Source organism: Lissotriton vulgaris, chromosome 2_1 (genome assembly GCF_964263255.1).
Source record: "Lissotriton vulgaris chromosome 2_1, aLisVul1.2, whole genome shotgun sequence".
NCBI lineage: Eukaryota > Metazoa > Chordata > Amphibia > Caudata > Salamandridae > Lissotriton > Lissotriton vulgaris.
This window is the reverse complement of record NC_141687.1, coordinates 686863882-686886208: the sequence shown is the minus strand read 5'-3', so window position 1 is coordinate 686886208 and position 22327 is coordinate 686863882. Positions and strand designations below refer to the sequence as shown.

At 39.6% G+C, this 22327-nt stretch overlaps 1 protein-coding gene across 2 annotated transcripts in view; it reads left to right on the top strand.

The window, feature by feature from the left end:
• The window catches only part of OVCH2 (ovochymase 2), a 1017769-nt gene that overhangs the window by 693442 nt on the left and 302000 nt on the right, over nucleotides 1-22327 (top strand). Inside the window, exons 11-13 of one of the 2 annotated variants that reach the window (XM_086955909.1) lie at nucleotides 6837-6977; nucleotides 11903-12033; nucleotides 15331-15427. The exons of the other annotated variant lie outside the window; for it this stretch is intronic. Of the exons in view, the coding sequence (XP_086812035.1) occupies nucleotides 6837-6977; nucleotides 11903-12033; nucleotides 15331-15427 (369 nt within the window). The remainder of the gene's footprint in view (nucleotides 1-6836; nucleotides 6978-11902; nucleotides 12034-15330; nucleotides 15428-22327) is intronic. 2 annotated transcript variants of the gene reach the window in all.

Genomic DNA, 22327 nt, shown 5'->3' with positions numbered 1-22327 from the left:
GAATTTGTTGCACTGCACTTTATTGCGGCAATCAAGCTGAGCGCGAAGAAACTGTCTCATAATCTGACAACGCTGCTACTTCCTCTTTTACACCACAGCGATAACAAAACAACGTTTTAGGATGCAGCAATTTTTAATCACCCGACACCTGTCAGATGCTTTTACCAGACATTTATGTGCGGCACTGCTCTATAGGAGCTGGTGTTACGGACGGTTTACGGCTGTAATACAAGCTCCCATAGAGGAATGGGAGTATGCGACCGAACAGTGGGGCCGATTAGGATGGAAGTGAATCCGCATCCTCCGGGCGGGCGGAAGCCGCCGCTGGCCTGGAGGATGCGGATTCACCGCCGCAGACATTGGAAACACCCACCGCCACATTAGGATGGCGGTGGGATCAGCGGTGGACGGCAAGTCCGTCCGCCGCTGATCCGCGGTGTATGCACGCAAATATGGTGGCAGTGTCTGCAAGCACCGCCAGCCATATTAGGATGCAGGCGAAAACATGCTTTTCCATAGCGGCTTTTCCGCCATGTAAAAGCATGTGGTCTTTTGTGTTTGGGGGCCCGTTTCGGACCCCCAGGGTGTTGGGGGGTGCACATGGGGGGTACCTATGGTACCCCCCTGCTTTGGCATGCACAAGGTGGTAGGCACCAGGCGTTGCCTGGCAAGTTGTGCATGCCAAAGTTGAACATGCACATTTTACATTGCGGCGGGTGCTGCTCAAAGCAACACCCGCCGCAATGTAAAATATACGGGATGTGACCGCCAGGGTGGCGGTCACATCCAATTGCTACGGAGGGACCGCCGCTGCCCCTTCGGTCGGTGCCTCCACCTCGGGGGTGGTGGACGGACACCATCCTAATCGACCACAGTGTTCGGTCACATTATGCTGAGGCATCGGGATCGCCGACCAGAGGTTGGTCAGTCCAGTTTCAGTGTCAGGCAGAAGTAAGTCCACCCAACATTGTAATGGGCCCCTTCTTTGCCAAAACTCGCAATTCAGCTCAAAAAATTGTCAATGGATATTATAATTGATGCAGTGTGAAAAATCTGTGCCTTTCAGTAATTATACTTGTGTCCTCTTTAAAATGGTTTTGTAGTCTTTTGACAGATTTCAAAATGAATATCCCATCACTCTTCGGATGATTGAATTGCAGGTGGAAAATTATCAAAAATGCATTGTCCTTTTGAACCCAACTGTTGAAAAAAAGAGCCAACAGGTTCAAACTTTACCACATGAATTGCAATAAATAGCTATCAAAAGATTTAAAACATTATTTATATTTAAAGTTTTGAATGCCCAAACCAAGGAAGAGCAGTGGTGAACAATGTTTTCAAATAGTCAAATGTGCGAACAAATCAATTGGTGTATCTAGTGGTTGTCACTTTTGAAATGAACAGTCACCAATTCTATGTAAAGGAGTCAATCAAAACTGGCTGGTATACTAGTAGTCAATAGCATAACTCGTAGAAGGACCAATCAGAAGTCCAGTTGCTGCCTCCTGAATGCTAATTTTGAGGCAGAATGCTGTTGAAAAAAGAGCTGTGAAGCCACAAGACCATTTTTAAATCAGCATATGGGCCGTACGTGCTTAACTGGGACCGACAGTACTGTTGACAATATCTGAGAAATGGGCACGGTTACAGTGAACCGCCACTCCTCTATCAATTCCACAATGTGCGGCTAGCTCTAGACTGACCAGTGAGCCATGTGGGTATATGGTGTGAGCTGCAGCTCCTCTGAAGATTCAAAGTCACATGACCAACCTACATAAAAGCACAAGCCAGCAATGTTGTAAGGCGAGAGTGAGCAACAGCGAAGGGCACTAATTGATGATAATTAAGCTTTATTAGATCCAGCGGACAGAAGCGCACACAACAACAGCCTTAAACAGGGTACAACTCATAGAGTCAATAAAGCAGTGGCGGCTAGCAGTGGGAGTGCTGCGGGCGGTGAGGCGGGGCATGGGAGGGGCGCGGTGGGGGTGTAGTGGAGTCAGACATAGGGCGTCCACGAGTAAAGTAAGTAAATAAATAAATAAAACTTTGTCGTATGTCTGACTCCACTACCTCACCACCCGGATCCTCCCCTGCCCTCCCCCTCCCACTGCGAGCCGCCACTGCCTTAAAGTAACTCACCAGCAATGTTACTTTTGAGGAAATGTAGAACTTCCACACCTAGAAAGGTCCTGTCTTGAGGTTCACCCGTTTATCACCGTATTATTCAGGCATGCACAAAGACTAAGTAAATTCAAAAGTTGTTTAATTCACGGACAGAACACTGTATCCTCCCGTGACTCCTCCAGCCACTAGCCAACTGCCAAAGTCTGGAACCCTCACCAAGTACCGCCACTGCTGAAAGTTTTACATGAACACTTCAAATGGCAGCAAACATAACACTTGTGAATTCTCTGAAGATACAATAGGAAGGGAATTTACATTGTGAACACTGACGAATACAATATAAAATGGTTTCACATTGTAAATCCAATGACAAACACCACAGGTAGGGCTCTGCAATTTTAATAAAGAAAGCCATTTTGCGCACATACCGGAATGACTAAAGATGCCTGGCATACATTGTATACCTGGTCATTTTATGTTTAGTATTTTGTTGCCTGCACTTAAAGTACTTTCTAATGTATCATATTTATAACCATGCACTGGTTTACTCAGAAACCGGAAGAAGGTTGGTGATTCTTTTTCCCTCTAAGGAAATTAAAACGGCTGAAATATTTAATATAGAAACCCACTTATAGAGCACTTGTCCAACAACGAGCAATAAAAGTCGTATTGACATGAATTACAGGAAGTTTTCAGACAAAAAAAATTGCACACCCCTACTCTGCATCTACTTCTAGCAGAAAAAGACAAAAGAGAATTCCTGGTGTGCCCGGGCTTCTTATAGAATTGAAAAGTTGAAAAGGATGTATTAGAAAAAACACACAAAAGGTAAAATGCAGGGTTTAGAGGATACATTTTAAATTCTTGAGGGGCGAATAGTTTGATTTCGCAGAGGTGACAATTCAATACAATAGGTTAGAACCCTGAAGCTGAAGATGGACCAGGTGGTAATATTCTCTCTGGCATTTGCTAATCAATTAATGGGTATTTGGACAAAATATTGATATAGGAATAGCGAGCCACAGCAATATAGATTTTCTAATATCATGACACATGAATATACTGATGTTGAAATATCGTTGACAAGAATTTTTTTAGGTAAGTAAAATCGTTTTCAAGAATATATGTGTGGTTAATATCTCTCTTTAATTATCGCTATGCATTTTAGTTTGTATATTAAGTTTATATGTTAAATATTGTTTGTATAATTGTTGACAACATTTTTAAATATAGTTTGTAATTTGAAATTAGTGATCATGTGTAATGTAATTGTATATAGTGATTTATAGTGTTGTAGCGGGTTGTGAGGTTTGTAGGGGTACAGGGTGGGTTGTTAATTAAGTATAATTAATATTTACTGTATGAGTTGTTTTATCATTCACATGATTGGCTTTGTAGTCACTTAGTTGTACTATTTGTACTGTGATTTATTGATTTACTTGTTTGACTATGTTCCCCCATGCACCCTTCTATGTAAAGCTTGATTTACTTGTTTGACTATGTTCCCTCATGTACCCTTCTATGTAAAGCGCTCTGATATCTGCGAAGATCTTGTTTGCGCTATATAAAACTTTTTAAATAAATAAATAAAAAAAAAATTATTATATATTTAGTTGATCAATTACTATGACGTGTTTAATAATTGTATTATTTATTTCATATATTAGGTGTAGGCTGTTGTGTTTTAGGGTAATTGGGTGTGAAGTTATTAAGTAATAATTAATTAACAATTATTCATGTATTAATAATTAATTGATTATTAAATATGTCCATTGCTGTATACTTCTTTATTTTAGTTATAGTCTAAGTGTGGTCTGCTAGGTTTGTGAGAGAATAGGGTGGGGAACTTCATTTAAAAAAATTTTAATTCATAATAAATTATTAAAATGCTTAATAATTTTGTAATTGGTGTCATTTTTTAATTTCTTATGTATAATTTTATAATAAGAGATTTGAATATCTGCTCAATGAACAGTGTTATTAAAATATGTTATGTGTTTGTAGTGAAGTACTTTCCCTACTGCTGCACAGACTGGGGTGGGGATAGTAAATATTCCTCCCCTCAAGTTCTTTTTTCTCATTTCTAAAGCGCACAGCTACTCCATGGAGTTTCCCGGTGCTAGTTTAGAAATTCAGAGAGTCCAGAGGGACACATTAAAGAGTGAAAAGCCAACTTTTAAGTTGCTTTCTGAAAGACTGTCCATTGTCCATTAGACGTAGCTCAGCAGGCACACTGTTCCAAGCTTGCGGGCCCAAGAGGAAGAAGAATCTGCCATATATAACAAAGGGACCCCCTGATACTGCTAGTTAGTTCCTAGGTCAGGGCACAAATATTATACAAATAACTTTATCCTAGGCAACTATTGGGTCCTGAGAAAATATCAGGTACAATAAAACATCAATTATTGTAGCCAAGGAGTGAATCAACTAATGCAGTGCACATAGTAATATCAACAATGAGAAAAATTCTTATTCATGATCAATTTATTGATAGTAAAACAATTATTAATCAAATCATCGACATAATTAAAAAATCACACAGTTCATACATCATGAATGCACAGTTTTACAAATGACGACAATTTAAATGTATACATATATATTAAAAAACAAATTAAAAACCACACAAGTGGAATATTTATTTTGTCTCTACGCGCGTTTCGGCGTACACACGCCTTCTTCTGGAGAACCACTTGGTATTTCTTTAGCCTGGCAATCCTGTCCTTTCAATTGGTTCCCTTAGTTATTGTGTCGCAAGCTGTAATGTGCCAAGATTTCAGGTTGCTTCTTTTGTTTTTATTTTCACAAAACACACACTTAGTTAGCGCTGTTCGTTGAGTGACTGATATTTTGACACATGTAATTTTATATCAGTTAAAAGCCGTAATGGCAAAGTACGAGATTGCACTTAGCGTCGCCTTGGACTGGACCTTGCAATATGGCGGTTCTAGAGTCCCAATGTGAGTTACTAGGGGCATGGATGGCCTCCTAGTCTTTATCTTGATGCTTGATAATGTCAGCACGCGTAGCCTCAGATGGGGGTCCGCTGCAGTATGGTAGTCTTGTGTAAAGGACATTGGCATAGTCCTATCTGGACAGGGCCAGAAGATCAGTAATCCTTGCAATGTAGGGAGAGTTTTTGCAGGAGCATGTGCCAACCACGGAGTCCAACTCTGTCCCTACTGTTGCACAGACTGAAGAGGGAATGGTATATTTAACCCCTCCGACGTCAAATGCTTTCCCTACTGTTGCACAGGCTGCAGTTGGAATAGGAAATGTACCTCTCCGAAGTCCAACACTTTCCCTACTGTTGCATCCACTGAAATCTGAATAGTCAATTTAACCCCTCAGAAACCCAACGCTTTCCCTACTGTTGCACAGACTGGAGTTGGAATAGTAAATTTTACCTCTCCGACGTCCATCACTTTCCTTCCTGCTACGCAGATTGAAGTGGGAATAGTAACTTTAAGCCCTTCGACGCTCAACACTTTCCCTACTGTTGCACAGACTGGAGTGGGAATAGTAAATGTAACCCCTCCAAGTCCAATGTTTTCATTACTGTTGCACAGACTGGATTTGGAATAGTAAATTTTACCTCTCCGAAATCCAAGGCTTTCCCTACAGTTGCACAGACTGGGAGGGGAACAGTACATTTTACCCACTTGTATTCCAACGCTTTCTCTGATTTTGCATGGGAATAGGAAATTGAACTAGTCTGTTGTCCAAAGCTTTTCCTAATGTTGCACAAACTGGGGGCAGGGGGAATAGTACATTTTACTCATTTGAATTCCAGCACTTTCCCTATTGTTGCACAAACTGGAGTGAGAATAATAAAGGCAACCCCTACAAAGAGCAACATTTTCTCTACTGTTGCACAGATTGGGGTGAGAATAGTAAATTCTACACCTCCAAAGTCCAATGTTTTTTCTACTGTTGCACAGACTGGAGGGGGAATAGTAAATTATGCTCTTCCGAAGTCCAGTGCGGTCATTTCTGTTCTTTAGACTGGAGTGGAAATAGTGTATGTTTTATTTGCTGATTTAAATCCTTTTTTTTAATAAATTGTTGAATTATATATTACTATTATTTGTTTGTTTAATTTATATTATTTTTTATCGATAGATTTTATTTGAATGTTTGTAATATTTGTTTTAATTTCATGTTTTTTTACATTTGACTAATTTGGTAATTTAGTTTAATGTTTTATACTTGTTTTTTCATATTTTGTCTGTTTCTTTAGATATATAAATATATATATTTACATAGTTGTGCTTTTTATAATAGTACATTTAAATTTTTTTTTTAATATAAATAAAATATATATTCCTATAATTATTGCTACATTATATATGTATATATAAACGTATATTTATATTTAAATGTGTGTTTATATGGGAATAGATTGTTATATATTTTTAAATATTTAAAAATATTTGTTTTACAATATACTATTGTTATCTGTAAAAATATAATATTTTTGGATTCTTTTTGACAATATTAATGTCAACAATATTTTTGTCATTGATATTTTTTACTTGACATTTGTGTAGCACGATATTTGTTCTGCCAATATTCTTTCAGAGATCCCAATTAGTTAGTTTATATTTGCTTTAATGTTGGACATTTACATTTCTCCTTTTTTGTTAATCTAGTATTGTAAAATCTAGTATTGTAAAACAAACATATTTATTATAAAATTACATTTTCAGGGAAGTACTGTGGAGATGTTCGTCCATTACCCATTTTGGTTTCATCTAGCAAAGTGCAACTGAAATTTGTCTCTGATTTTAGAGAACGTAGAAGTGGATTTACGCTGCATTTCAAAGAAGTCCCGCACAACACAGTTCCAGGTAATTGCAACTTAAAAACTGTGATCTTCTTAATGTCTAAAATATTTAATGGGTGTTCTCCATATTGTGTTAATTAATGTGTTTATAGTAAAAAATGAGATCTGCCTACCAGTCATTGTGCAATGCAAAAATATTATCATGATGGTTCATGTTGTAATCAAGGAGAAGTTATCGAGAGCCATCCTAATTTGGCGGTGGGTAATGAGCTTGGTGATGGCGGAAGGACGGCCACCGCCGGCCCGGTGGGGGCGGTCCTTCTTTCATCATATTGACCCAAGATTCCCAGATCCATGATCTAGGTAAGTATCCCTGGCCTTTCTTTGCCTCCAGACTTCTGTCTAGTCTTTTAACAACCTTTCTTCTTTAAAGACCCAGAATGGATAATGTTTAACAGAGTCACACTATAACTTTGGTCTGTCGAAATTAACAGTCTGGCATTTATATGCTTTTCATTCTGTTGAGACTGCTCTAATGTCTCCCATTACATTACCTTGGTGCACTACGTCCATGCTCATACTTCTTCACTTTTTAGCTGCCTTCATTACAGCTAATCTGTCTCCTTTTTCTGGCATTTCCACCTGCCTCAGTGATGCTGTTAATGATCTTGGGAGGTCCTGTTCTTATGCTACATGCACTCATCTCTTCCTCCAATGGGTAACTGTCAGGCTGCTCCTGGGCCCTCTAGCCTTCCCACTGTACACATTTTGATTCTCTCTCACCTCTGTAGTAATGACATATTATTCATCATCCCTGTACCCTCTTTTTGACCTCTGTACTCAAATACAAAACTGTATGTTATGTTATTGGGGTTGCTTATATAGCGCACGGCTACTCCAGGGAGTGTCACGGCGCTTTCTGACCCCAAACTAAGAAAGAAGAAGGAAGAAACAAAAACATAACAAGTTACTGCTTGTACAGCCAAGTTTTCAAGGCCTTTCTAAAGGCAAGCAGATTAGATGTACGGCGCAGATCAACAGGCAGGGAGTTCCATAATTTGGGGGCAAGATGTGTAAAGGAACGTCCACCTCCATCTCCACTATCAGCCACTGGTTGGTTCTAAAATCCTTCAAGCTTAAATATTCAATAATGGAAATCATCTATCTTCCAGCCTCCTCAAACCCTTTATTTTGTGTCCACCAATCTCTTTTCTGTTTGTGATCTTTCTCCCTCCTTACTATAACGCACACATGCTTCTTCAACACCACCACAAGTCCTGTATGTTGATACCTGCTCAGTAGCAAAGGAATCTGCCCATTAGACTACTATACACTTAAGTCCTTAAGAAATACAACGGTTGATCCCTGAGTATTTCATCTTATTACTAAAAATTGTATCAGGGAATTGCTGTGTCAGACATAGCTACAAATTCTTCATACTCACACAAAAAAGTGAACAGCAATTGGAGTAAACATGGCAGATGTTGCTGATTACATTATATAGAGAAGTTCATGCAAATCAAGGGAGTGGTTAGTCCCAAAATACAAAATGTTGTACTAGCAGAGTCATCACTAAATTAATACATATAATTTACTTTGAACTTAGTGCTTCTTACCCCCATTTTCACTATCTCTACTTACTGCCAATACCCAATTTCAATTGTGTTCAGTATGTTGACCTCAAAAGAATACGAGGCTAACTGGGCATCATTAGGATTTGACCCCCCCCCCATCCCCCGACAAGAATGATGCAAAATGATGACAGCATAGAGCGCTTAACTCCATGAAACTATGAGTATTATTTTTGAAAATAGTTATTATTCATTATATAGGAATGTCCTGCTAATTCGACAGTGTATCTGTCACATTAATCTTTTACTGGTCCAACTAGTACATATATTACATGATTTGCATTTGGAAAATAGGCACAGGGAGGCACAATTGAGTTATGACTCTCCGAGCTGGCTGATCATTTCTGCAGGAATTGAGTTTGTAGAGAGTATAGGTCTGTGATTGAGCAGCTTGGCATTCTACTGTAGTGGGACAAAGAAATGAAATGAACAATAGTGGGATTGTACATAATTCGGTTTCGAAACAGGAAGAATTTGAAGGTTAGTTGAGAGGTTGAGAAGGTGAGTGGTAAGAAACGAGGTTAGCCAATGTGGGATAGCCCATTAATGATTTTTAAAGATCAAGATGCAGAGATTTTACTGAGCTCAGCTGCTGTTTGTAAGCGAGCAAGCCGGTCATCTGTGGATGGGTTGTCTGATGTTAAGGGATAGCTATAAACAAGGGTGAAGAAGGTATACTTAATGAAACCCACAAGTTGACAAATAGAATAGCCTGCTATGTTCAAGATAATTGTATTTAAGAAGGGCCTCGTTGTATAGTAGGCAGATCCCTTTGCTACTGAGCAGGTATCTACATGCAGAATTTGTGGTAGAGATGAAGAAGCATGGGTGCTTGATAGTGGTAAGACAGGGATTTGATTACAGAAGTGCAAAAGAGGGTAAAGGGATAATGATTTATGTGCCATGGACATGGAGGTTAGAGATAATCCAAATGTGTACAGTGGGAAGATTAGAGAACCCTGGAGACACTCCTGACAGTTACCCATTGGAGGAGGAGAGGAGTGAATGTAGGCATAGGAACAGGACCACCCAAGGGTGGTACCAGCAGTACCAAGGTAGGTGGCAATGACAGGAAAAGGAGACAGATTATCTGTAATGAAGGCAGCTAAAAAGTATGAGCATGGATGTAGTACACCAAGTTAATGTAAAGGGAGACACTAGTGCAATCTCAACAGAATTAAGCATATATAAATGCCATACTGGTAATTATCAAGTTGTTTGTCAGACCAACATTATAGTGTGACTCTGTTAAACATCAGGCACTCCAGGACTTTAAAGAAGTAAGGTTGTTAGAAGACTAAACAGAAGTCTGGAGGAAAACAGTGGCCAGCTCTTGTGTTTTTTTTCTGGAGTAAGACAACCGGTGCAGGAGAGAGGCAAGGATCTGAGATGTATGATGTATGGGCAGAGAAGGGGCAACAGGGAGTAACTGGAAGATGTGAATAAAAAGTTAACTAATGGGAGGACATGGTTGAGTAAATAAATTTGGCATGTACGTTTGTATGGGGTATCATGAAAGACAGAAGAGCATGAGCTATGAACAAGGTAGAGAGAGGATTTAGAATGCTGTCCCTACTGGAAGTCAACGGGAAATATATAGATATGAGTGTTAACTTTGCTATGAGTTTAAATTGAAACATGGTTAGTTTGCCATCAGTGTTTAGGATGACAGCGAAGAATGGTGATAAAGTCTGGAAATAGTTTCATTTGGCTGCATGGATAGTGCTGATTTTTTCAGGAGTCTTATGATTGTACAAGGCAACACAGGTTACATTTGAAAATAGGTAGCATAATATATTTTTTAATTAAAGTATAGACATGTGAACATACCCACCCAGTGTTTTCCAACACGTTTTTTTATGAGACTTTAATGGGGGAGGATAAAAGGCAACCTATTGTCAAATCTAAAATTGGTCTATTTGTCAGTCTGCAACATAGTTAAATAATGCATATTACCTTACTGGTAGCAGGAAGTTGAGCAAATCTAGTCTCAGGTTACAATACTGTAGTTTTATATTTACTAAAACTACTCTGTCAAGGCATCTCTTAGTTACATGCCATCAAGACCAAGATCAAAATAGAATTAATAGTAAGAGTCATAATGAATGGAGAACCGCAGCCTTTAAGGCCCGGCGGGGCAGGGTATGCCTGAAATCCCCGGGATTCACCTGCCTTGTCAAAACAGAGACACGGACTCTTCATCTGGCGTAGAATATGGTATTTATTAGCTGCAGCTAGTACAGTGGTCTTAGAAGTCATCAGTACAACGAGGTTCAAAAGAGACTGCCACTTAACTCCGTGGCGCACAGGTTTATATACGATACAATACAATGCAAAATGCAATCACACAAGAGCATGAGCTATAGGCAAACGTTATAGACAATGTTTTAAGACCAAAGCAACTCAAGTTCCCGGTTCTGTTTGTCACTCGACCCCTTAAGTAAATCACAAATGAATCCACACAATTCGATTTACAAGCAGAGAAAACACAGCTGCGCGTTGGTGAAGGACAGTCGTGAAACAGGAGAATGCATGAGACATGTAGCAAAGGACAGCAGATAAGATAACTTAAAGGAAACAATGGTGTGAAACAACATGTAATCCGGACGGGGATTAATCAGCTCAGACAGGAATTAGTGTACTCGGCCAGACCCTAACACTCGTTAGTAAACATAGGCGAGGAAGCCACCTGACACGCAAAGGCAGAAGCGACAAAAACATTGCGTTCACCGAGCTGCCTGAGTGAGGGCAACATAAAATGGCGGTGATCACAAAATGGAGGCTGAGCACGAACGAATTCGTAATTTACAGAACCTCATGAAGGATGACTTAGCAAACATCAAACATTGCTGGAGAGCAAATGGAAATCCTGCTCAATGAAGTTCACATTTTTACAGTGATTTTACGTGGTTTGTTACTTTTGGTAAAGAGATGATGTTAGGTTTGTATTCACTTCATCACACACTGTTATGATGGTGATTCCACTCTCAGATTACTTGTAAACGTAGAGGTTTGAATGACCTTAACCCCTTCGATGCTCATGACGAGCTCAGCTCGTCATGAGGCACGGTGCTCGTGTGCTCATGACGAGCTCAGCTCGTCATGACCACACCCAGTTCTATTATGGCCCAGCACCGGAGAAGAATATCTGCAGCATCGATGAGGCTAAATTTGCTGTGATCTTTTGAACAAATGCTGGCCCTCATGGATGGATGCATTAATCACTGTCTGTAGCTTTGTGTTAACATTGGAATTTCTTTAGCTTGTATTGTGATATTAAAAAAAAGTGTAGTCTGAAATTTTTTTAAATATTTAACAGTTTTAATTATGTGCAAGTAATAACTGTTTTTTTTGGCAGATTCGGGGTGTGGGTCAACATCTGTACTTTTTGAAGAAGGGGAGATCCAAAGTATGAACTATCCTGGTTCATACAACAATTTGGCAAGTTGTCACTGGGTTATTCATGCTCCAAAACATTGCATTGTGAAGGTACTGTTCAATATAGTAGTTTCGGCTCTTTTCACATTGGTCTTCTATATTCATTGCTAATTATTTTGTTTCAAGCCTCCCTGAGACTTGAATAAAAATGACAGATACAATATGCACTGCACAACTTACTGTAAAAAAAATATTGAAAGGAGTATTTAAGCAATTCAGAGTTCTAAGGAGCAGCCCAAAATATTGAAGCGTGAGTTAAGCCAGAGAAAATACGCCCCGTGCATTATGATCTCAGAATAGTTTAATTATTGCAGACTTTGCTTTGATCAGTAATGATATTAGCTGACTCCAATGATGTTATCAAAAACAAGATATTTATTGTCATAGTCAATTTCAACATTGATGGCATCAAACGAAAGATGTGTAATTCATTAAAAACCCATGTACTCCATTAAAACAATATACATTTTCAAGTCCATATTAGCATTTGACTGATTTAGATTTCAGCGGATGGGTTATCCTGCCACAACTGTGACGGATATCCCACCTGCCCAAATATAAATTCCATAGGCTATTATGGGATTTATATTTCGGTGAGCAAGATATCCATCACCGTTGTGATAGAGTAACTTGCCTACCGAAATCTAAATCATGCCCTTAATATTTCAGCATTTCTGCAGGTGTACATGCAATAATGTATACCTATGTACTTTTACAAAGTTATATTATTAATATTGATTTTATATAGCTAGGGAAGCAAGGGGTCTCACTTGAGTGAAGTGTGGGATTGTTGAGCATCAACTTCTTCTTTATAAACAATCTAGGAGGCAATTTTTTTTAATTGGTCTTCAATACAATCGGTCTATAAAATTCAAAGTGAAATAGGAACAATTGATGTTATGATTCTTTCTGGGGATGTCATCTGACACCAATGCAAGTGCACTGTTTTGTCACAATTTAATTAGTCACTGGACTGTAAACGACAAAGGGCAATCACAAATGACAACAGTAAATCAGTACTTCAAAACTGCTCGGGACACAAGCAGGAAAAATAATATTGCATGAGGAAGCAAACAACAGCACAAATGTTTTACAAGGATGAGTACATGGAATTACATTATTCAGTGAAAAATGGCCCTTCAATGGCCAGGACCACAGGGATTTCAAAATCAACCCCAGCCTTGCTAAAGAGAATGGATGCTTTAAAGAATTTACCTGGCCTTGTCAATCAGCAGTGAAGAGTTGTTTCCCCTATACATTCCTACTCACTGCCCTTGCATGCCAACCTTGCCGTAAGGTGATTTGCTTCTAAACCCAAAAATGTTGAGTTCCAGTTGCCTCAACTTCATGATACTTGGACATCCCTAAACGTTAATTAACATTTATTTTGCTTGATGAAGAATCCTCAGCATGCGGATGATCTTAAAAAATTATTTCCTGCCTCAGTTCTTCCCTTCTAGGGAAAGACTATTGAAAGTTGTGTGTCTTCTCAATAGTTTAACATATACCTGACAATTAATTGACATTTTAAAATTAAGTTTTAGATGGGAGTGTAACACTGAGGTCTTGCTCTCGATGGTCTTGATCTGCCGTGCATACTTAACGGCTTGCCATGATTTATTTTCTGTCTTACACACTGTCAATCATCAAAAATGCTATAGGTATTAATGGTCTAGTCCTAAACGGGCCCATATCATATCATATTTGACAAATCGATCTCAGCTGTTCCTCAATGGTAAATCCTCTTCCACTCCTGTTAATCGAAATCAACGAGTAGAGCAAGATTCCATTTTGACTACAAATGCTTTTAATCCTTTCCTAAACCTTTTTTGTGTTGTCCTTAAGAAATCCGTACCATTGTAATCTTGCTATCATTCGCAGTACAAAATCATTGAACTAGTTTCTGGACAAATGACTAAACCTGCTGTCTCAAATTAATGCTACACCTTAAAGCACACATCCCTTAATGAGACTTATGCATGAGATCAGACAGTTGATATCTGAAAAAGATCTCAAACCATAGTAGTATCTTGTACTGGCACGACATGATAATGACAAAGGTGCACCTCACGCCTGTCATGCCAGGTTTTTGTGAAGCATTTCAGATTGTTACCAGAAACAAAACATTTGACCTTGTCACACATGTTACAATTACACAAATGACTGCCTATATAACTGTACAAAACTCCTTTTTTCAAAGATATTTTGCATTTGTCTCAAGCTAATATGCTTTTCTAATCACCACCTTAATCTCCTGGCTCTTTTAAGGGTTCTCTTCTGGTTCTTCTATTCTCTCCTGTCTTTGCCATTGTTGCCTTTCCCTTTTCTATTCTTACATTGTCAATGGCAGCTTGTGGACTTTGAAAGTGGTAGAGCTCAGTCAGTCACATCATCTCTACAATATCATAATGCACAAGTACACACAATGAGGACACACTCATTTATATAGGCTCTCTCTCAAACAGACACACATCTTCACTCATATATACATTCATGCACGCTCAGTCAAAGACCCCCTTCTTCCCTCCTTATCTATGTCATCCTCTAGTGCAGGCAGATGTAGAATGCAGTGTAAGGAGGTAGACCCTGGCCGCAGAGTGAGCAGCAATGTGGTTCAAGGTTGATCGCTTATCAGGAGCCAGGGCATAATTGCATGCCCTTGCTGCTGCTGCCTCACAGACACACACTGAGTGATATTGAAGTTGGCCATCTACAGTGCTTCTAGTGTATCTCTATCCTACTCTGCTGCTCTTCCCTGCTAAACTAGGCAGTCGAAGGCTTGCTGACCATGCTATCAATCTCCCCTTCTCCCTCCTTCAAGTGTTGAGGGGCTTCACCCCTCATGCCCATATGGACAGGCTCCCCCTGTATATCACCCTTGAGTGTTATTTTTCCTACTCTATCTGGTCCTTATATTGTTTGAACGTGGCATCATATGCTCTGCTCTTTGGTGCTTCCACCAGACTTTTATTTCCAAGTTAATCAGGTTGTCCATATCTCTTTCATTAATTGTAAGTGTCCCCTCCACTCACCTGCTTAATTCACTGATTGTAGTTTGTAAATTAGCATATTTCATTTTTCTTCGACTATATGTGTGGATGTACATTATGTTAACACTAGTATTGTTGTGCCTCAGTTCCATAGTGCTGTTGATTGCACTTTATTAAACAGCAAAAAGTAATCAATAAATCTGTAGTTCACCTCATTACATTGTGAAGAAAAATATATCAAACGTAAATTAGGCATGGATTTCACCCCTAATCACGCCTTCTACTTTGTGGAGTTATAATTCAAACAAAAAATACTTCTTGAAACACAAATAATGAAATTAATCAGTATTTCCTTTAGCTCACATTCCAGGACTTCGATCTAGAAGAGTGTAAAAGCTGTGGATGTGATGCAATGCGAGTTTTCAGTGGTCTTGTAGAAGAAGAGGAACTCCTAGGTGAGTCTTCACCTCAATCAGTATTATATTGATAAACTTAATATTGAAAAAATATTATTCGATATCAGTTTGACTATAGAGATTTCAAGAAAAAACAGTTGCTAAGTATTCCAATGAAACCGGAAGTTTTAAATTCTTCATCTGATTTGATTGAAATTTTCGCTTTATATAACTTATTTGATATAGCGTTGTACTAGCTCATTGGAGCAGTGCAATGCTTTAGCGAGGACATTTTTATTGTAGCAGTAGCAACTCGAACAAGGGGTACTGTACTTGGGACAAGAAGGTGTGTGGGAGGCCTTTGAAATGAAATTACAGAAAACAGGAGGTGGCGGGTAATGAGACATTAATTAGAACAGTATTAGACAACAAACTGTACTGTTGCATTTTTGCATGTTTGCGTTACAAATGTTTCCAATTTGATAATCAGAGAAATAGCATGATTTGCATACCTAGAGTTACATAAAGACAGAATTTTCGAACTCACACATGAGAAGGTTTTATCGATGTGTTCTAAATTTACAAAAAGTATGCATAATTTATGCTTTAAACAATTTCTCTTTTGGATGGAGCAGCAGAGTTTCTCATTGCAGTATAAGTGCAGTGTTTAGGGAATGCAATGTGAATGTTATCACACACTAGTTCATTGGTGTTGTCAAACATTTGCAGATGCATTACCACCATCTGCATATTACTCACCAAAGTCCATGCTCTCTAAGGTACAGCTTATGCTTGAAAATAGCATTATTGTTACTAGAATAGAAACATTAAAACTACGGGCCAGATATATTATTCTCAAAAACCAGTTGCAAATCGTGCACCAATTTTTTGCAAAGAAGTCACATTTTGCAAACAGACCCATGTACTAATAGGTCGGTTCGGAAAAGAAGGATTCAGACTGGGTTGCAATTTGGCTTACCTCATTGATATGTATGATTGGAGATCATCAATAGGATGGTGGCCAGCAGACCACCGTGTCTGTGATTACCTGTCAATAACGTAATCCTCTGCTTAAAGCAAAGTGGCTGTGTTTAGAAGTTGGTGGTCGTTCTCTGAATCTTTGCCCACTCCCCCAAAATATTTTTCAAAATTCATAAAGGTAAGGGAGTCCTCTTCCCCTTTGCATATGAGTTACCATCTCCTTTGAAGGAGTCGGTACCTTTTCAAGGGTTTGTGACTGGAACAGCAGTAGCAAACCATTGGTGCATTACATAACAAATGGCAATTTGGGAGTGGCTCTCTAAACATGCCGATTTTAAACTGCAACTCAGTATCCATTTCTAAACCCATTTAACGAATTGGTGACCCTTTACCGAATCGGGAAATGGTGCTAGTGCATACGTAAGGCCTTTTGGTGGTTGCCAGCCTTATGATTTGGGGAATCCCAAGATTGGCGACCACCACATTTCTCCTGCCTGTATCATCATATCTTCATAATATATTATGCCTAATCTTTAATCATTGAACCGCAGAAAGAGGGACAGTTCTCCCAAAGAAATCTTAGCCTCAGGATAATACAGATTACTGAGAAGTAATCAGGCGACCACCACCTCTCTAGTCCCAGAAGAATACAGCAACGCTGAGAGTAGTACCATAGAGAAGAACACTAGTAGAAAGACATGACCTGAGTGGGTTGCTCAAATAAGGGCTTTGAGGAGACGTTATATATCCAAGCAGGGTAATAACAAAGAAATCTAAGAATGCTTAAAATGTTATTTTGATACTCGTCAGAGATGGAAGTTGTCAAAGGAACAATTCCCCTAAAGAAATTAAGGAATGCAAAGACCACAATTTGATGGTTACAATGTTTGAGAAATTGTACCAAAACAATGCTACAGAACACAAGAAGAATGGACACACAACCCTATAGTAAAGCACCAGCATTCAGGCAACTAACCAGTGTAAGATCTAAGACAAAAACATGCAAGTCACGTCCAAGAATGGCATTTCCAGCTGGTGGAAGGTTAGAACACCAGAGATCAAGAAGAATATTTTGAAATGAGAAAATCTGTCATCATGCAGCCCTAAATTAAAGCACTAAAAACTAGTATAAACAACTTACATTGCAAGAATATTTAACAAGCGTGTCGAAGAGATAAATGATTAGTTTTGCCCAGATTAGTGACTGTTTTATTTTCTCCAGTGTTCGTTTTGCAGTGTTTTGATAATAAGTATAAAATGAGTAATCAATCAATGAAAGCATTTACATATATATTTTTTTTTGTCCTCATTCACCTCAAAAAGAGAGATAATGTAGGGTGTCCATTATTTCTGCCCTTGTTTTTGAGAAGGATTGCTGACCATAAATGGGCTTACTCTAGTGGAACCCCACCTTTCTGCAGCTTTATCTCTCCCACGGTGTGAACAGTGGAACTGCTTATGGTTTTTAAGAGTGTGACAGACCTTGTAGCAGTCAAAGGAGTTTGTTTGCCGGTGTAATCATTGGACATTATGAAGATAGAATATCAAAGGAAAATAAATAAGTAAATATATAAATAAATAAACTTTATAACAACTCTTCTGTGTTCCCCAGCCATTGCTGTAATAAATTCCAAAAGGCTTTCTTTTTAGACTTTTTACCGGATAAATCCATCCTGGACATATACATGAGAGACTCCAACCATTCTGCATACTGTGGTGGTATGTTGCTCACCTATTTTCGACATATCTCTCTCCTAGCTAGCAAGATTGCAAAGTCAAAGTCAAATTATGCTTTATTCGAGATTTCACTCATAAAAGCAAGAACAGTTAAAAAATACAATCAGATTATCAATCAATTACAGTAAAAAGATAAAGCATATTATTTACAATTTGTGACTCAGTGTACAAATTAAGATTTGAAGATATCATATATCAATAAATATCCATTAAAATGTATTAAAAGAATTAAAAAACACCCAATAATAACAAGTTTCTTTAAAGAATAACATGGATAGATTATACGGGCAGTTTACCTAGGCAGAGAATAGTCAAATGACTAGCAGTCTCTGCCTATTTAACCATACAGTTTACCCAGACAGAGAATAGTCAAGTGGCTAGCAGTCTCTGTCTGATCGACCATGCCCATCCAAGGTATTTGGCAGTTGCTATTAATATCCATATCTTGCTACTGGTGCATATAATACGCAAGGCAACTGTGCTACTGGTAGTCCCTAAATTCTTGCACATCGGTTTTAGCCATACACGGCTTGGATCCAAGTAGGCTGTGCAAGAGAATAAAAAATGGCCCTTGGTTTCATTAGAGCAACCACAAGCAGGACAGCTAACATTCAGGTCACCTTCCCATTTAGCTGTCAAAGATCTGAGAGGTAGTGAACCTGCTCTCAATTGGAATAGAAGTTTTCGGTCACCAGGCCTGATTATACTATCCCAGTAGGGTTCCAGGGAGGGGTACAACTTAGCCTCTAAAAATCCTTCAGCCATAGATCCTGAGATAGTGCTACTCCAACCCCGCGAGGCTACCTTTTCCCAATAAATTTCTTTTAAGGCACTTTTAGTAGGGAAAGTTGTTCCAGCTGGATCTGGCCAAAGCAAACCCATTCCAAGTTCATTCAGGATTACTTTCAAGGAATTAAGCAACCTGTTTTTGTGGAATGTATCCACTTTGATGATATCTAGAAACCCCTCAGCATAATGAGAAAGCTCGGGCGTAGTCCAGAGCCTTCTCCATTACAGAATTGGTCAGAGTCTGACCAAGTCTGTAACCGCTTTTCTACCCAAATCGTACCTGAGGGGCAGCAAGGGAGTACTTTTCGGGACACCAGTTATAGACCGAAAGAACTTATTTTCTGAGATTTGTAAGGCAGCCACCTTCTCGAAACCCCATAGCTCAGCACCATATAGTGCAGAACCAAGAGCCTTTGCCTCATATACCTGCAAAGCAGGCTTTATAGGTTTCGTCAGGGATTTTCTATGCTCGGAACTAATAGCACCTGATAGTTGCCTATGCCTCAATGTAGCTATATCTATATGTTTGATCCAGCCGTTCTCATTTGAGATATGAATACCCAGATAAGTAAAAATGTTCACCACTTCTAAAGGCCGACCATTCATAATGATTTTAGATTTAAAACTAGGATGAGGATTAAAAATCATAAGTTTAGTTTTTGTCACATTGACCTCCAGGCAATGCTCACCGCAAAATAGATCAAAGATAGCCAATGCTCGCTGAAGGCCACTCGGGGTTTTTGATAGAATGAGCGTATCATCCGCGAACATTAAAATTGGAATTTTAGTGCCAGCTAATGTAGGCACATCCAGCTCTGCCGATATCATGCGGGGTACAACACCGTTAATAAACAGTGTAAATAGAGTAGGGGCCATTGAGCAACCTTGCAGGACGCCCCACTCTACCGGGAAGTCCGCTGTCTCCAAGCCCTGACCTCCCCACTGGATTCTAGCGAATGTTGATTCGTGAAGCCGCATTATCAGGGACAGTAAATCATCAGGAACACCCAGGTTCTTAAGAACAGAACACAACTTCGACCGCGGCACTAGGTCGAAGGCAGCCCGCAAGTCGACAAAAGCCGCATATAGGCTGCCTCCGCCCAGCACCACGGTCTTCCATTGCAGTAAGTTGAAGCGGAAAACCTGATCCACAGGACTTGTGGACCTACAGAATCCCGCTTGGAACTGTGACAGAGCATCGTTGTCCTCAGCCCAGTCAAGAAGCCTATTCACAATCACACGCCCTATTATCTTTTGTATGGTATCAATAAGGCTAATCAGCCTGTAATTGGCGGGCTGGGATTGGTCACCTTTCTTAAACACTGGTATGATTACTGCTCCCTGCCAGGATATCAGTATCTCTGCACCCTTAGCAATATTGTTGATGAGGAGGCAAATATACTCACACCAACGTTCTTTATCATTAATAAAGACGTCGGCAGGAACACCATCCATGCCTGGTGCACGCCCGCTGTTCACAGTATTCAAAGACACCAGGATTTCTTGTAGACTGAAGAGATTATCTTTGAAGTGGGTATAGTTTATTTATTTATGTGGTTGAAACCTGTTTTGTCTCAGCATACTGAGTTCTAAAAAATTTTACCCACTCTTCTTCCGGGACATTTTTATTTGGGGGTTCAGGTTTCCCCTCGCCACCCCATTTAACAATGCTCCAAAACAGTCTAGAGTCTTTCTTATCACTAGCTCTTTTTAATTCGGACCAGTGATGCTCCTCCCAGGCTTTCTTTGCGTTCGCTATACTGGTTTTATATTTCATTCTAGCGGATTGAATAGCCATAGTATCCCTACCCTTTAGAGCAATACCTAGAGCATTGCGTGCGTCCCTACATTGGGCATTATACCATTTTGCATTCTTGGGAGCTCTCTTGCCCTTTACAGGCTTCAAAAAATGTTTTTTGATTACAGAAAAAAGAGTATCGTGGATTGCAGCCACGCCCCTCAGCTCAAATCTGGAAGGATTCGTATGTTCCATAGCTGATATCGCTTTATCAGCTTCGATTTTGATGTTATCCATGGCCTGTTGATTAGTTACAACGTTTATCCATCTCAACCTACGCATATCGTTAGTAGGGACAATTAGGGGTGGAACGAGGGCAGTAGAGCTGCTAGTCCTATTGGGTAATGACCACCATTTATGCTTTATACACAGAGGATTGTGATTACTCTCGCTCCTCCACACAACCTCCATGTCACATAAGAGCGGCCATAATTGCAGACTACAGAGTACGTGATCTATTCTGCTCTTGTGCCGCCCATTGTCGAATGTCATGGACCCATTTTTGTCACTTGACGTCCTTCCATTTAATGCTCTTAGACCTTTCTCAAGACTTAAGGCATTCATGCTAATCACAGCGGAACAATCTCGGCATTCCTACGTTGCGGGGGAAATATATATCTTAAAAGCTCGGGGAGTACTTCTGGGCTTAGGAAATGCAGAACTACACAGTCTCCTTTTAGTTTTTTCGCATTGTTCCCTATCCACTCCACCCTTGTAGCCATGGTGATTTCCCCTGCTAGCTGTTGTTTTCCCCTCAGAGATATCATATTATTACATAGCCAGTGGTATGCTTTGCTAATCAAAGAGGAAGTAGATTCTTCTTGACCTGGTTTTAGGGGAGGTACATTGGCCAGAACCAGAACAAGAGGAGAAGCCTCTACAATAAGTTGAACTGGGCCTTGGTCTACTCCAACCACTGTAGAATTGGGTGGTAAGTCTTTATTGACCGGTGCCCGGACACCTTTGTCTACTGGCTGCTGAGTAGGAGGCGGGACTGGAATCACATCATCATTACCCCCTATCCCACCCCTAGGAGGGACTATCGATGATAAAACCCTATTTTTAACTAAAGTTGGAATGTTACCCACCTCCTCCACTGTCTTATTTATCAGTCCCCCTAATCTATTTACTTCGGCTGTTAATAGGTCAATTTTGGCTACCAATGGTTTGATTATAGATTTCATCTAGGAGTCAATTATACTCACTAGCTTATTAATAAATTCATCACCTAATATCTCCTTCTCACCTTGTTTCCCGTTCACCTCTGTTATAACTGTGGCTTTCGGTGAAGATGCTGTTCTTTTCCTACTGGAGCGTAACCCACCCCGTTTGCTCTGACCCTTTCTACATGCTCTAATAGCTCTAGTCACAGGCACAGACACAGGAGAAGGGGGTCATCTTCTATCGTGTTTAACTGGTCCCCTGGGTCATTATCTAAGTTAACAGCAGAGGATGTATTCAAATCAAGATTAACATTAGGGCTTGTCTCGGTGACTGACATATCACTACTATGTACCTGTATCGGAACTTCTAACACAGTAGGTTCTAGCAGAGAGCTCTGCACAGAGATGACAGGTGGAGAGCTCAAGCCCAACGATATCCGTCTTGTGCTATTTATTTTACTCACTACCTGGACCAGGTAATTGTCTATAGTA